At 33.6% G+C, this 17,830-nt stretch overlaps 1 protein-coding gene across 1 annotated transcript; it reads left to right on the top strand.

Annotated features, from left to right (window-relative positions):
* The first annotated feature begins 9,469 nt into the window (after window positions 1–9,469).
* On the top strand, window positions 9,470–17,225 carry LOC126718924 (probable protein S-acyltransferase 22). Its single transcript, XM_050421329.1, has 9 exons — window positions 9,470–10,295; window positions 10,405–10,518; window positions 12,812–13,213; window positions 13,555–13,623; window positions 13,709–13,780; window positions 14,397–14,525; window positions 14,748–14,828; window positions 15,175–15,363; window positions 16,068–17,225. The coding sequence occupies exons 1-9, from the start codon at window positions 10,254–10,256 to the stop codon at window positions 16,845–16,847; spliced, it is 1,878 nt and encodes a 625-aa protein (XP_050277286.1). The 5' UTR covers window positions 9,470–10,253; the 3' UTR covers window positions 16,848–17,225.
* Window positions 17,226–17,830: the final 605 nt, after the last annotated feature.

Genomic DNA, 17,830 nt, shown 5'->3' with positions numbered 1-17,830 from the left:
ACCGACCCACCAGAAGATTCTGACCGGATCCGACTCGAAAACCAGCTGACCCGATCAAGTCACCGGTCGGCGGCGGGTCATTTGTTCCAAAAAACTGACTTCGGCGGGTCGGTCTCGGTTTTCCTCCCAAAACCCGATCCGACCGATGTACTAAGAATTTCAAGCAAAAAAATTCCAGAATCCGGCAGAAATTTCCACAATCCGGCGGGATTTTCCAGATTCCGACAAGATTTTCCAGATTCCGGCCTCAAATTTCCATATTTCGACTTCAAATTTTTAGATTCTGGCAACAAATTTTCATATTTCAGCGACTTATCAAGTAGATCTATTGATATTTCGTCCAAATCTAGTGAAATCTCACTGGATCTAGCGAGATCTCACTAGATCCAGTTAGATCTCCGCTGGATTTGTCGTTTTTTCGCCTGAAATCAACTATTTTGACTGGATTTTTCACCGTGGACGGTTCCGACCGAAACGACCGTGTTCCCGGCGTAAAACCGACCAAGCTGATCCGACTCCCTCGCCGGTCGGCAGCGGATTAGGATTTTTTCAACCCGATTCTATCGGGTCAGTCTCAAGTTAGGCACAAACCCAACCCGAACCGACCCTTGGACACCCCTACTTAAGATACTATCAAAAGGTTTCAAACTTAAGATTTTATAAATATCATGAAATTTTAGGAACCACTAATCCAACCTCTTGGGGTTTGGATTTAGGGTTCTAAATTTCTAATGTAACACTAAGTGTTAAAAAAAACTTAGTCTTAAACTTAGAATTTATAGTAAACATTTACTCATCATAGTTTAGGCTTAAAACTCTATTTTTTCTACCTCACATCATATTGGGGCACAAGCTCAATAGAAGCAATATGTATCAGGATTCACTATTGAATATCACCGCAACATATTATTGAGATATCAAAATATTAACTGAATCACATTCAACCTACTTTAAGAAGACAAGAGTTTTATAACTTAATGACATTAACTTATCTCATTTATAAGAAGTACCATTATTCAAATTCTCCCTCCCAATTTGTTGTAACAATTTACTTAAAAAATATACATAAAAACAGTCTTAAGAAAACAAAGATCTAGTTAAGCGAAGCTCAATTCTTACACTTTGTTCAAAGTTCTTCAGGTACATACTACAGCCCAAAAGAGATATATGTATATTTGTAACTCCATCTCTTAGTTTAATACATGGTGTGTTTTCTTGAGCACAAATGTAGCATTAGGATTTAAGAATCCAATAATATATAGTTTATGACATGTTCGGACTGAGAGCGCTGGAAAAGAGAGCAAAGAAAAGTAGAGTAGAGTTGGTCGAAACTTCTCTTTGCTCTCCTCTATCGAGATGGACCATTAGTGAATTTGTCCAATCTTATTTACGAGAACAACTTAAAATTGGAATCCCCATACATTGGAATAAGAAAATTAGCACAGCATTAGATTGAAAAATTAGTGTTTATGATTGGGTGAATGTGTGATTGGGTGAATGTGTCATTGGCGAACAAGGGCATTGAGTATAGGTCACGGGTATCAATATTGTGCCGCCAAAGAGTCATAAAAGAAAAGGGAAAAGAAAGAGGGCGTTCACGGGTCAAATCTCTTTTCTGGTGCGAAAGTGATATATTATAAACTATCCTTTATAACAAGACAGCCCAAAAAACAAAACATTAAAACTATATAATATAACTATACAATTTCTAGCTTCATTTTTAAGAAACTAAAGAGCATTCACGCTTCAAATGCCAAATGGCAAATGCAGGGACGGACCCAATAAGGGGCAGGGGGGCCATGCCCCCCCCCCCCCCCCCCCATTTCTTTGAAAAATTTAAGTAGTACATGTATATTGAATGACTCATATTTTAGAGTTTACAGTTGGTCCAAATTCCAAAAGAAACTAATCATCTAACTTTTTCTTTGGACTCGTGGCCCCTCCATAGTCTAAATACAACACAACAAAAAATCCACAAATCACCAATATCATAATTCAATAATTCATAACCAAAAAAATTTCATAGGAAAAAAAAATCCCTTACGGGGGTGACAATAATTTATATGACTTTTTAATTGATTTATAAATTATAGGAAAGTCAATTACAATATTTAAATTTTTTTCAAAAGATAAAATGCAAATTCTTTTAGAAGTCAATATTGATCATGTAGCATTGCCAACTCTTAATATTAATATCCCAATTTTTTAAAATCCTCAAACAAAATTTTGAAAACTTCATTAGTGTGATTTTCAGTTGCATCCAAAAGTATGAGTTTATCATATTGGTGAGTTGGTCAACGTGATAAAATCAACATATTAATTCCAATTACCCAAAATCTGGAGATTCGAAGTCCTCTTCTTTTTTTATTCTTCTTCTTCGAAAAGGTTAGAATATCATATTGTAACTTTCAACTTTTTCGGTTCATATTATTTCCTTCTTGACTTACATATTTATGGTGATAAAGTGCAATTGTTATGCCTACCATGCTTTTTTTTTTTTAATAAACCATGTTACTTGAAATTTTTTTGGTTCATGCTTTGGCCCCCCCTAGGTTCAAATCCTAGTTCCGTCCCTAGGCAAATGTAAGCATTTTTTAGCATTTAAGCCCAAAATCTCCATTCCATCAGAAATTGTAAAAGTCAAGTATTGTAAAAAAATTTGCAATACTGTTACAGTGCAATTCTACATGTAGAATTGCACTGTAGCTGAATGGTAGACTCTCATATTATTATTTAATTCTCTTTCTCTCCTACTTTTTATTAAATGCACCATAGCTAATGTGTTGTACTGTAGATGATGGTGATTTTAGGATATATTATTTTATTGTATAAAAATATTATTTTAATGTGTTGTATTGTAAAATAAAAGTTGGGATGCTAGAGTATTGTAAAATGATATTATATAATTGATAAAGTAGTTATTTTGGATAGTAAAGTAAAATAGGATAACATTTTGGGGTGTGAATGCCCTAAACAAATATATATATCAAATTTTAAGTTTTTTTTTTTTTTTTTTTTTGATAAAACTATCATTTTCTTTCTAGTCCCGAATCTTGGTTGTTCAAAGTTCAAAACCTACCGCAAATCAAAGAATTGGTTATTGTTGAAATTTGATACTACTTCTTCACCCACCCATATTTTATTCATCCCAATGTGTTTTCTTCTCTTCTGTTCCATTATGCAAACGTAATATTCCTCCTCTACTTAATTATTTAATTTGCAAAAGTAACAATTTTTTAAGCAATACGGATTGATTGTGACTTTATCCTTATTATTATAGCATTCATATTTCATATGCTGCTTATTGTTTATGAGAACAAACTTTAGAGTTTCAAACTTTTATTCTGACCGCCATTTAGAGTTTGATTTGTTTTTTAGCCCCTTTTTTTTTTTTTTTTTTTTTTTTTTACTAATTCGATAGTTGGGGACAAGAAAATTTGGACATGGACAATTCTATTGAAATTACCATGAAGTGTCAGTTGAGTTATAAGACTCATAAGTCATAACATTTGTTAGGTTATATAATTTAGTTTTGTTTTAACGCCTAAGTTGTGCTTTTGTTTAAATCAATCCTCCCAAGTCTCACATCTAGCTCATTTTAATTTTTTTTTTCAATCTTATATATATATATATATATAGAGAGAGAGAGAGAGAGAGAGAGAGAGAGACTTAGGTACAATGGTGTTGTTTCTTAGGTTTTCCTTTTAACATTCTGTCATATGAATTTTTTTTCATAGGATGGAAGTGTATTTTTTAGTTAAGTAGCAACATGACTGAATTTTAAGAGGAAAATCTAAGGAGCAGCACCTAAGATACTGTATCTAAGTTTTGTCTATACACACACACATATCAATAGTTGGGGTGAAGTGATTTAAATCATAGATGCCTTTGTTTTGAAAGCACCATGAGGTACCAATCAATTAAGCTACAATAAACTTAGCATATTAATTTTTTTTCAATCAAACTTGATTTTTAGGGTCTAAGTCTTTTCATGAGCATAAAAGTTAAACTTTTTTTTTTTTTTTTTGGCTGAATGAGCATAAAAGTTAAACTTGTTTTGCTTATTTTTTACTAATTGATAGCCTGTGTTTTAAGTGCTATGTATTAAGTTTCTTAATTAAATTCAAATACTTGGTGGTATTAATCAATAAATTATATATAAACAGTATTAAGAACTTAATATATTCTTCCTAAAATTTTACAATATTTTTATCTCAAACAAAAAATTGACAATATTTTATGTAAAATGCTACAAAATGTATTTGTTTGAAGTGATGTCTTATGTAATGTATGCACGTAACTCGCATGCTGGCAGAAACATGGGCATAGGTCCTATAGGAAAGTGACATTTCAATTTCTACGTAAAATCATTAAGTTTATTTGAAATTTGAGGCATCAATCCTCTAAACTATTAGCTTCCAATGTGAACTCCATTACTTTCTCAATTTTGTCTCTTAATTTCCACGAGCCCGTGGTTTGAGATCGAAGAAAAAATAAATAAATAAGAGAATAAAAATGAAACAATGTGGAAAATTAGAGACAATGATTCTTGTTGTCTATTCACATTGTGTGTCTGTGGAAATATGAAAGTGGATTTTTTTTCCCTTTGTTTTTTTTTTTTTCATTTTCTTAAATCATGAGACTATTACTTGCATTTTAGATAATAACCTTGTGTTTTGGAGAGAGTAATTTGAAATTTTTTAACAGTAAGAGACTAAGAGGACGACATAATCAACATAATTGACTCAATAGATTAATGAGCCGATTGCTCAAATTTTAAATTTAATGAGTTATTAGTCATTACAATAACCTAATAGTCTATGACTATGATAGGAAGAAAAAAAAAATACAGTCTATATCATAGCAAAAGGTGGGTTAGGGGCTTAGGGTTTTTATTTTCTTTAACTTGTCAATAAATAAATTTAAAGAATCTTTATGTGGGGCTTCCTCATTTAATGTATTTTGAAAAATTAAAGGTAAGAGATTCGATTGGATAAGTCTAACTTATATTTATAAAATAAAACTAAAATGAAATCGTATGACTTCATTCATTGTCACGTAAATATACACACACATGTATAATAGGATTTGAAATATTTGTGAGCCTGTTTGGTAATGTTGTTCTAATAACGTGATTTGTATTTTTTTGAAAATACGTATAAGTGAAAAAAGTGTATAAAAATACGTATAATGTTGTTTAAACACTGAAAACTGTTGTTTAAACATCGATAACAAACGGGATTATTATTCTTTTATCATCATGCAAAAATATCATTGTGTTTCTTTTTTAGTGTAGTATATATGGGATTAAACTCATGTCTCTTATTTAACGACCATAAATGCCACATTGGTATTTTGTTTTTGAAATTTCACATTTTTGAAAATTATAATTATAATATGTATTAATCAGGTTTTTTTAATTTTGAAAAGCTTTAAAAATACTAAATTATTAAATATCAGTTAAAAATAATTAGGACTTTGTTGTGCTATTAGACTAAAAACAACTCAATATTAAACGAATTATATTTAAATTATGTTTAGCATTTTTTAAATAAGCGTCTATTTTGGTATTCCATAATTTTCGGTAACTTCTTTGCATAATGTTTATCCAAAAATATAGTTTTTATGCTAAATGTGTGACAAAAAAAAAAACTAAAAGTAGTCTAATTAAAAATAATATAAAAACTAGGACAAAAATTAAAAAGTTATGGAAAATGGACAATAAACATGATGAAATGCGCTTTCATCATTTAAGTTTATAATTGCTTTTAAATAATATCATAACTATGAAATTTTGCAATTTATATCTCCGAGTGTCACAATATATATATATATATATATTTTTTTTAATACAAGATAAAAATTCTACTCTAATATAATTTAAGTGTATATATTTGCGAAGCTTCCTCCTAGAGATTTGAATCATAGCCCTTGCCCCCCACACTCCACAAACACTTATACTTGTAAAGTAATCATCGCACCAAACATCCATTATAATCTTACCATTAATTTACCTATGGATGACATTGTTTTAAGGCAAATTAATGACGAATATAACCAAAGTGCATTCACATTTTTGTAAATAATGCAGATTACAAGTTTTGAAAGTCAAGAGATAGATTTAGAAGTGATGCTAGGCATACAGAGGGGAAAGTTCATTTACTTTTAATTCTTTTTTTATATTATTTGATTTAAATGTTTATGAAATTCCAAGTTTATACATTTCCCTGCTTAACTACCCATTCTTAGTTAATTTATTTGGTTATTAGACAAGATAGTTAATTAGCACAAGATTTAAATAAAAAAAATAAACTATCATAATCATACATAAACATAGTCAAAAGCTTAATTAAAACAAAAACAAATAGAAAGATAGTTATTTGTTCATGAAGTGAAATCCCTTGTAGGAACATGTACCATGAATACACTTTGGGATTAGAGACTCCTAAAAGCAAATCTTGTAAAAGGTTGTTACAGTACAATTAACCCCTCCTCATAGAAAAAGAATACCCTGTTTCCATTGCATGCTTCTTCACCCTCACACGAGGGTGGACCCTACACTTATGGGGTCCACCCTCATGTGAGGATGAAGAAGCATACAACAAAAACACACAATACCATCTCCTCCTCATATGGCATTATTGTACATGTTGACACTCTATTGTACATAAGCTTCATGCTCTTGCTAACAATTGTAAACTCTTGTATTGTTCCTTTTATGCGACTTGTTTCTCAAATGATCTCCACTTAAAAACCAACCCATTGGTCACTTTAATAGTTTCTTGTTAGTATGTGTAACTGAAGACATCTTTATGTTTTCAATGATACTCATACGTGAGAGTTCAAGTTGTTTGACTTAATGACTTTTTAAAAAAATTCAATGGAGAGGTTTGGAAAAACAATAGAATTTTCTTTTAATAGTTCTCTCCATTATTGTAGTGTCCTTCATCTATGGAAGTAGGTTAAAGACTTAAAGTAATGTTTTTATATGGGAGGGGATTAGGGTTGCAGTGGTTACAATATTTCCCTTACAAGGCAAGTTCATAACCTTCTAAAAATAGTTTCACTCAGGCGAGGACAAAACTTTATGTATGATTTTTTATTTTGCTTGAGGGAGCTCTTCAGTCTTGCATAACAAACTAGATGAAGAGGCTACATTTCTCCTTTTTAAGGGTAAAGATGATTAGAGATGCTTAAATTTGATTTATTGAGGTGACATTAACAAATTAATCATTCTTTTTTTAGGATAATAATTAATCATTGCAAAAATATATTATGAGATATGTTGTGAGTTGTGACACTTGGATTTATTCAATTAAAAAAATACACATGTAGATAATCATAATCCTCATGAACATGGCAAGAAAGTTAGCTGCCACGTGTAACAAAGAAACTATCTACTACAGCATACAAAGCTGTACACCAACATGATGTGGATAAGTTCTAACCTTGTGATCCTATCATCAAACACACAAACAAGTGTACTTTCCATCAATATCAACGGTTGTACGAATATGTAGGGTCAACGTGACTGGTATAGTAGGGTTGGAATGCGTGAGATAATAGGAGCATACATACTGAAAGTCTTTTGAGGAACGAGACACAGAGAGATCCAAAGTTATTTAATGCAGTTCATCTACTCTGTCAGACTCTCTACGTAATCTGTACTACTATATATATATATATATATGTGTGTTTTTCAAAAATATATATATATTTTTTAACTTTATATAAAAAAATTACTCTTACTTATTTTTTTTCTGAAGAAAAAGTATCCAAATGGCCAAATCTCACATGTTTTTCTGTAAAATATTATTTTATTGTAGTGTTAAATTATGTGTAAATTATTAAATTTTTTCCAAAATAATAATAAGCTGTCAATGTGATGATATATATCTATATTTAAAAGCAATTTTTCACATAAAATAGCACCATTCATAAGCTTGTATACAATCCTTTCAAAAAAAAAAAAAAAAAAGCTTGTATATAATAATAATATTAAGACAAATAATACTACTAATGGGATTTTTGTGTATTTTTGTTTCTTAGTTATTTTGGGAGTGAGAAAGCATAAAATGTAACCTTGGTGCATGTATGGCTTTAAATTCTGGTTTCCAAATCTGTGGATTTCGAGGAGAATCTCAGTATGGTGAATTTAGACAAAAAGGTACACTTGTGGCTCAAGATATATGAAATCAAATGGTTGAAATGAGGGAGTTATTTTTTATTTTCACTTTCTCATCAAGTCCAATATCTGACAAGAAAATGCCAAATGCAATTTCACAATGTTTAAGAAACGAATTCTTGCTTGGAGTGGTCCCTACTACACACCATTCTTATAAGTTTGTACCCAATCTGTTCTCTTTGTTGTGTCCCTCTCCCTCGTTAATTTGTTGGGAGGGAATCCACATTGTCATAGATTAGACTCTCATAATCTTTGGCACATTTGATCGATCATTTTCTTTCTGTTTACCTAATTGGTTTACTTCAAAGAGTTTCTTCTACAAAGTAGCTAAACTAATCAGAAGTATTGGTGAGATTTATTTTCCCCATTTCCAGTAAACTGTCACCCATGTATGGTAACTCTTGTAATAATTTAAATGAAAGTGGTACTATTAGACATTAGTGAGTTAAAGTGAAAATAATATTATTTTAATTATAACTTTGAGACATCAACAATTGTGATAAATTTTGTGGCATTGATAGTCCTCTTTTGTTAATGACCTCTATGTCAAATGGTTTTTTTTTTTTTTTTCTTTTTTGGGTATTTTCAATAGAAATATTCAAAGTTCAAATTCATCTTTTTTTTTTTACTTGGAATTATGTTATTAACTAGAATTGATTTCTCATTAATGCAGTTAACAATTCAAATACAAGACTACATAATGTGCAATAATAGAAGAAGATGTGTCTATAAGCACCCAAAAAATGAAAAGGAGAAGAAGAAGAGGAAGACCCACTAGGCATATAATTGTCCAAACAATTTTGCTAGTTTGGTTAAAGAGTCACCCTTAAAATAGTTGCCCTTTTAAGCAATTGATCAAAAAGCCAATAGCTCTTTACCCTTGTAAAACAAACAGGGTGCAACCAAGCATTTATCCATACAAAGGAGAGATAAAAAGTTTTAGCTAAAAACCTATATCAACCTATGCAAATGGTCACATATAGGCATGGATTCAGAGACCATCTAAAAATTTCAGCTTCTTCTAGGTATCAATTACCCATTTAGATATTTCCCAAGAACTAACATTTAATATAGTAGGTATTTGTCCAATTCTTCCACGGGAGGTTTTGGCTCAAAAAGCATGCTTCATCAAGTAATGATAGCTACAGGAGCTTAAAAGGAGAAATGGCACTGGTGTGAGGGGTCATAAATTCACAATTGCCTCCAATTGTTCCTCACTCACTCACTGTGTTATTCCTTTCCAAACAAGAAAAGAGAGTATTCAATTGCGAAGCTTATAAACAACCGCACTAGTAGGCTAGGCTTGTCATTTCTTGTGTTAATACTTTCCCCCCATATACAAATACAAAGGATAAGAAGCAAGCAAAGCACAGAGAGAGAGAGAGAGAGAGAGAGAGCAATTTCAAAAAGGTTTTAAAGAAGGGTTGTTGGCAATTAACAAAAGCAGAACCAAACAACTGTCTGTTACACTGGCCTGTGACACATGATTTGCCAAGGGAAAAAGGTATCGCTAGAAACAAGAAAAAAGTAAAAGGAGGTTTGCCCAAGTAATTATAGGCATGAAAAGAAAACCAGACCAATATCTCTCTCTCTCTTCTCTCTCTATTACATTCACAGATCTCTGCCCAAGTAAAAGGTTTGTAAGAAACAAGAAAAACCAAAACCCAGTTCCCATCTTTCTTTGTTTTATATTTTTCTCCTTCCATGTCCTGAGGCTATGATTGAGTGAACCAGACAAAGTTTCCTTACTGTCCCATTTCTCTCTTACACCCACTAGCTCTACCCCTCCATTTATTCATATCTATCTCCAAGCTCCAAGCTTTTTCTCTCTTTTGATGACTTTTCTCCCACATTTTCCTCTTGCTTTAATTAGTGATTAGACCCCAAGGAAAATGCCCTTGTAAACCATTGTTTGGTTGGCTTCTACTGTGACTCATCTTTCCTGGAAACACGAGGGAAAGGGTCAGAAAATAAGTACAACCAAACAAGAAAAAGAGATACCCACCAAGTTACCATCTTTATTGCATTCATTTCTGGTTTCTTCAGCCTTCAGACTTCAGAGAGTAAAATGAGGAAGAATGGATGGCAACTTCCTTATCACCCTCTTCAGGTTCAGTTTAAAAATTGTTCCTTTATTTCCTTCTCTCTAAGCGGTGAGCATTTTGTTGTTGTTATTGTTCAAAGTTTCATTTTTGGAGTGTTTTTTACTCTTTGTGAAGGTGGTGGCTGTTGCTGTATTTTTGGCATTGGGGTTTGCTTTCTATGTGTTCTTTGCTCCATTTGTTGGGAAGAAACTCTTTCAGTATATTGTGATGGGACTCTACACTCCTCTTGTAAGCCCTCTCTCTCTTTCTATGAGTACTTTTTTTGGGTCGGTTGAAGAACTGAGATCTATTCTTTCTCTGCTGTTGGTTTCTCATTCATGTTTTGTTGTAAGATTTATTTTTTCCTGGATTCCTTTTACTTTCTGGGGTTTGTTATTGTCACAAAATATATTCTTTGTTGTCGGTCCTTCAAATTGTAAATTATTAGCTCTCAGTTGGTAATAGCAAATGCCTTGCTTTGTCTATGAGTTTCTTCCCGTATCTTTTAAGAGCTAATAGATGTCCATCACTCAAACAACTCGAGAATTTTTTATTGTATTGATTGTGGATTTGGAAATTTAGGTACCAATCAACTGTTCTGATTGCTTTTTTTTTTTTTTTCGCTTGAGATATTACTCTTGTCTTTCATGTGCTTGAGAATCCTGACTAACATGTTAATTTAGTGTTACTGTTGTAATCTGAGTGGTAAACTATTTAGAATCAACCATATTTTGCACAGTCAAAGCTATAAGCGAGCTAATAAGCTTTTATTATGGGATCATAGGAAAAGATGATAATAGGCCCTTTTTTTTGATAAGTAATAAGGATAATAGGCCCTTGAATACAGACTTTCATAATTTGATATGCAATCCAGTGGTTCCAAATGGTATTTTTAATGTGTTATGATCAACTGCTTAGTCATTAGGTACCATGTACCTTCTCTTCAAACAAGCACATACCCTGGTCATAAACTGTCTTACCTATTGCCAATTTACCATTGTTTCAGTTTGGTCTGAACCACTCTAGTAAATTGTCGGTACTAGTTATGAAAAGGTTGTCAAAATAATTCTTTGAAGCCTAAATATCAGTAATCCACAAGTTGTGCAGTTTGGATGCTAATTGGTGTCGCAAGTTCTTTTAATTTCTGCATATTGTTGATAGTTAATATTAGTAGGTAATGTAAAAAAGGTGGTTAAAAAATTCTTTGAAATCTTAATATCAGCAATCCAAGTGTTGTATAGTTTGGATGCTAATTGGTGAAGCAATTTCTTTTAAATTCTGTATCTTATCTTATGCATGCTTTTATAATAAGATACAAGTATGGTAGTAGCCTGTTATTTACATATTTTAGGTTTCTTTGTGGCGATGTTTAATTCTTTTAATTAAACATTCCTCAGTGTTGCTTTGTGTGGTCATTAGTACACACTCATGTGCTGTAGTTGCAAACTTGCACATAGTTGAATTTTTGTGAAATGGGAGATCTCTGATAGTTCATTCCTTAAACAATTTCCAAGGCAAAGCAAATCAAAATGGTTGTCACAAACGTATGCCACATTTATGGTAGGAGTTCATTGTATTGTACACTTTATTTTTGGTGATTATTTATAATAGGGTAAATTAACTTTAGTACCGAACTATATTACAAAACATATAAGAAAGGTCATAGCTAGTGCGCAAAGTTCTCACCTTTGTGGGGATCTGGAGAGGTGGTTGGTAGGCAGCCTCACCCTTAATTTTTGGATAGGCTGATTCCTGGAAAAACATATTATTGCCTTAAAATTGGAATCATACATAAATTCCTGGAGCTCTCCTTTTCAGGATTATAGTCCATATATCAAGAAATTGTTAATTGTGGCTGCAGTCTCTTACTAGAAAGCATTTTCTTTACAACCTAAAAGAAGGAAGCTGTTTCTTCTTCACTGCAAGATTCCATGCTGCCTGCATTAAACATTGTGACAGTCATTGCAAAAATTCAATGTCCATTCTATTCCTTTTTTTTTTCTTTTTTTCTTTTTTTTTTTAAGAAAAGAAAAGAACAGAAAAAAAAAATCTTGTAGAGACTAAATAATTATGTTCCCCCAAATTTTGGATAAATGAATGTTTAGTAAGAAACAATCTAAGAAGTGATAAGTTATCACTTGACAGATATGTCATCTGCCTATATTAACTTAGTTAATTGCCACAGCCCTATTCAATGGCTGAGTTACTAATTTTGAAAAAGTAAATTTCTGTGACTTAATTTTTTTGGTTTATAGTTTATGGTAGTACATTGTTTTCGTGAAACATTTTGTGGAGTAAATGTAATTTTTTCTTGAACTTTTTATTTTGAAATCATAATTACTGCTAGGTTGTCTATCTACCACAAGTACAAATCATAAGTGAAAAGTAATTAAACCTATCAAAAAAAAAAAGTGAAAAGTAATTAAGTTTGACTAAATATGACTTAGTGAGATAAGTTCTGTTGCCAGTAGTTGTGTTCTTATTTTATATTATTAGATACTCTCAAGTCTCAATGGAATTGAATAACATCTTTCATTTTTAGATCACATGTGTCTTCGGCCTATATGTTTGGTGTGCGGCAGCCGATCCTGCAGACCCAGGAGTTTTTAGGTCCAAAAAATATCTAAATATTCCAGACCATGAAAAGCATTCACGACCAAAGGATTCTAAATTGGGTGGGGAATCAACGTCTTCCATACTTGATGCTAATACCACAACAGTTGGGGGAAAACCTATGGATAAAGATGCATTAGGCAAAGATGCAACTATGAAAGACCATACTGCTGAAATTGAGAAGAATGCATCACCAAAGAATTCATCTTGTCTCCTATTGGTTTGCTCTCCTTGTGCTTTTATCTGCAACAGCTGTGGTTCAAGTGAGGAGTCTTCTGAACAACAAATGAGTGAAGAAGGCATGTTCTATTGCAGTTTGTGTGAAGTTGAGGTGAGTGGAAGCATTTGAAATTAACAAAGCTTACACTTCCATTCATAAATATGTTAGAAGCTGATCTAGAATGTGAATGTGAAAGGTCTAGCTGAATAGATCCTGACAATTATCATTTTAATGGAATAGCATGTACTAGTCAGGCATGCCTTTTTTGGTTTTCACCATGTAAACCTCCTACTTTAGAAAATGACATGTTGAGTGATCATTCCACACTAGACATGTTATCAAGCTCACATGGCTTGCATTCATCTGATTATCGCTTTAAAGGTTTTCTTTTATTTGACTTTTCATTTAATAGTCTATGAAGTTTTTGAATTCAAATTGTTCTTTGGATTTAGGTTTTCAAGTACAGCAAGCACTGTCGAGTTTGTGATAAATGTGTTGACCGTTTTGATCATCATTGCAGGGTATGGCAAAACTTAAGTTGTGAAAGTTTATTTTCCTTGTTCATTGATAATTCTTCTAATTCCCTTTTAATCTTGACTTTTGTAGTGGCTCAACAACTGTATAGGCAAAAAGAACTACCGGCAATTTTTCACCCTCATGGTTACTTCTCTCCTCTTGGTAAGCATGAGATTCCACACTTTGCCTTAGCTCTTTCTACTGTCTTACATTATTATCAACATAATATCTTTGTAAATTCTGATGAACCTTAACCAGCCCCTTCGGATTTAATTCACACCAGGTCATCTAGGTTCTAGAATACTCGGTATCCTTACTTCTATCCTTGTGCAAGCATCCTTGATCCTCCATATTGTGCTCAATAGAGTGAATAAAATTTCAGCCAGCATCCTGACACGCTTTATTGCCTATCATTTTGTGATTAATTAATTATCCTTACACAAAATATTTAGAAGTCCCTATGTAGCAAAAAGAACTTTACAGCAGCGAAAATCTCTTATACTTTCTAGAGGTCATCGCTCACTCAGCGAGTCCCTTGATAGCAGCCATATGGCTTCCTTAACTGTTTGCACAATGGTATTTGGATCAATCATTGAATTCTTGAACCATTCCCTATGTCATGTATTTATTCCTTTCTGAATTTGCTGCTACAAGTCCCACAAGCTACATGCCAGAACCTGAAGATCACCCCAGAGTAAGCATTTTATTTTCAAGTCATTTTCATTTTAATTGATTATTGACAGGTATATACATGGTTCCCTTGGGCTTGAGATTGCAGCTTATTCTACAATGGACGACTGGAATCGTTGTGCTTATCTGCTGTTTTCTTGAGAGGAAGCGGTTTTCTGCAGATATATCTACCAAGTTAGGAAGCAGTTTCTCTCTGGTGCCCTTCATTATTGTAGTGGTGAGTGTTCTGTGAACTTTTCTATGTTTTTAACTGTTTAGGTCTTTCTATTTCTGTTTTGATTCAACTTTTTCTTTGGTGTCTTTTTTAATTATTTTTCTTCCGTTGCAATTTTTGTTGGCTTAAAAGAGTTATTGGGGGACACAAAATTAATTCATTAGTTTGTGTCTGTTGTGTATTGTTTCTATCCTCTTAATTAACTATAAGCTGACTTTTTCATAGGCATTGTGCACCATCTTGGCTATGATTGCTACACTACCACTAGCTCAGCTATTCTTCTTTCACATCCTCCTCATAAAGAAGGTAAGATTGAGATCAGTCTTACATATCATCACGAGGTGTTATTGTTTTATAAGTAGCCCTATCTTTTAGTTATTTATTTGGACTGGATTTTTCTTTTGATGGTATAAGGGATTAGTATTTAATATTTCTCATTTGTTTTTCTTGTTTAATGTGAAAAAGGAGTTTTTTTTTTTTTTCTTGGGGGGGGTGGGGGGGGGGGGGGTTGGCATATGGGTTTAACTTTCTGGATACACAAAATCTGTTTATTGACTAGCATTTGTTATTTTTGTCATGCATTTTGTTATTGTACATGAATCAAACAAAAAAAGCTAATGAGCCATTAACATAATTCCTTTGTCTGACACAGGGAATTAGTACATATGATTACATCATAGCTCTAAGGGAACAGGAGCAAGAGCAACAAGGAATCGGAGTTCAGCAAAGCCCCCAAATGTCTCCTGCCAGCTCACTCACTGGATTAAGCAGTGCAAGCTCGTTTACAACTTTCCACCGTGGTGCATGGTGCACACCTCCACGCTTGTTTCTTGAAGATCAGGTAATTTTGACCAATCTACACTTCCTTTATTGGAGATACTAGTTGTTGTGGATCAACTAATAGTTCAAACACAAAAAATGGCTTGTCCTCACTAGTGACAAACTTTTCTCTTGTATTTCTTTGGTTTCCAACTGCCTAGCATGCTCTTTGACCATAGAAAGAAAAGTAGAAGCAAAACAGTTTGGGCTGGTTACAACAATCTAACTTGCTAAAACGTGCATATAGTTTTAAATCAACAGTTTTGGTATTTAGAAGCCTCAGATGGATTAAGTTATTCAATGTGGATTTCCTTTGAATGAGAAACTTTGTTTGTTAGGATGGTCATTGCAAATTAGTTAAGGTTTCCCGATTATTTTTCATTGGAGAAAAAAGGAATATCAAGGAGCCTTTTTTTAGTAGTGGACGGAAAAACAGCTATAGCTTGTTTGAATGGAATGTAATAACAACATAATTTCCCTTTGAATTCTGGTAAAAAAATGGTAGACATATTGAATTATATGTGATCCCTGAAGTCCCTTAATCTTCTAGAATAATGTGAAGTTAGGCATCATGCACTTTGTAGCTTGTCTCATATATTGGGTATGCAGCACTCTAATTGGAAACACATTGATTATCACAATGACTTTGAGAACATGATTTTATGATGCGCCTAAATCATATGGTTCTGTTTGTTGATGCTACTGTAATTAATGTATTTCTTGCAGTTTGATGTAGTTCCTCCAGAAACTGGATCTGTAAGTTCGTTAGGGAAAAGGATGGGGGGAGAGGAAATAATTAAGAAAAAAAATGCTGGAGCAGTAAAGATCAGTCCATGGACATTAGCTCGATTAAATGCAGAAGAGGTTTCAAAGGCTGCCGCAGAGGCAAGAAAAAAATCCAGAATTTTGCAGCCCGTAATAAGACGGGATGCCCCTTTTGGTCTAGAACCTGACAGTAGCTTTGGCAGCAGTGGTCGCCGGATGGTCCCAAGGCCTGACAATAATAGAAGGCGAGCTAATAAGCGGGTGCGCCTCCCAGCTGACCTGCCTGTGGAGCCCCTGCCAACAGTTTCTGCTAAAGCACTTGACAAAGGTTTCAGTGAGACATCAACTAGTTTGGCCCCTCTTCAGCTTGAAGCGCGTAGTGCTTTCCAAACAAGCCGAGCAATGTCAAGCTCTGCTGGGATTGTTGCTTCTTCACCTGAGAGCAGTTTAGACTCGCCTGATATTCACCCATTCCGGGTCTCTTCCTCAGGACCTGAAGAGGCAAGGCAGCTCACAAGTCTGTCAGCTGCTGCTGCAGTTGCTCAGAGAGGACTCCCACTGTCAAGGTCAACTAGTGATGGGTATGAAGCTTCTGGTGGGGAAGATAGTGACAGAGTTCCTTCTAGAATTATTCAAAGGTCAACAAACTGGAGTAACCTTCTCTTTGGTACAGATCATGATGAGAGGGTTATTAGACTGAATGCTTCATCTTCTAGCCAGGCTAACAATAGAAAGCTTTGACCAATTGTGAATTGATGACGTTTGGTTCATTTTCATCCATTAAAGGGAATAGTTCAACATTCTTTCATTTGTTGGCCAAGATGTTTCAGGCACCAAGTGACCGTCGTCTGGTATGCCAAATTGAACTGGTGGGATCCCCAAAACTGTGCTTAATGCAGAAGACATGTGTGAGGCTGTAGTTGTACAGAAAGTTTAGAATTTGGGTCCCACCTAGATGCATATATTTTGTACTCTGCATGAGCTTCATTGAAGCCTGTGGTGGGCTTCAGGAATTGACAAGATGGTAATTTTTGCTTTTTTACTGCATATGATACTGGATTTGTCATCCTCTTGTGGTTTTTATTAGAAATGAATTCCTCATGGATGGCTTCTGTTCAAGTTATTTGTTACTTCCAACTTTTAATTGTAGTCCATTGTCTTCCATCATGATCAAAGTCCATGCTGGGCCAAATCAAAGTTCGCCTAATTGAATGTTGTGAAACTTTTGTGCTACTACTTCTCTCTGAATCTGTTGGCAAGGATGGATTAGTTTTAGTAAAACAAGTGAGATGTGAGGTTCAAGAGCATTGAGACGAGTGCTGACTCTATGTGCATGTGTACTAACTACAAGCACAGCATAGAAGCATATAGCCAGCAATTACAATGCACATGCAGAGAGCCTTCTATTACTAGAATGACTTTTGTTTTAATGGGAAACTAGAATGAATTATTAGAAACCAAAATATGTAGTAGAGGAAATGACAATCACTGTAACCTCATAAAGATCAAGTTTCAGTTTGAATAACTGTAACAAGATGAAGCCGGTAAGTAATAAACTCATTGGCATTCTCATGTGCACTCCCTTCATGCACAGCATTGCAAATGCATATATGTATAAGAAACGATTCACAATGGAACTAGAAGCATCAGCATAATGTGGGGTGAAGTCACTACAGCTTGCAGAACAGATGCTCCCAACTTCTCCAACCATCACTGTCTAAGTA

This window comes from Quercus robur, chromosome 3 (assembly GCF_932294415.1).
Source record: "Quercus robur chromosome 3, dhQueRobu3.1, whole genome shotgun sequence".
Classification (NCBI taxonomy): Eukaryota; Viridiplantae; Streptophyta; class Magnoliopsida; order Fagales; family Fagaceae; genus Quercus; species Quercus robur.
The sequence above is the reverse complement of the archived record's forward strand: the minus strand, read 5'-3'. Positions and strand labels throughout refer to the sequence as shown.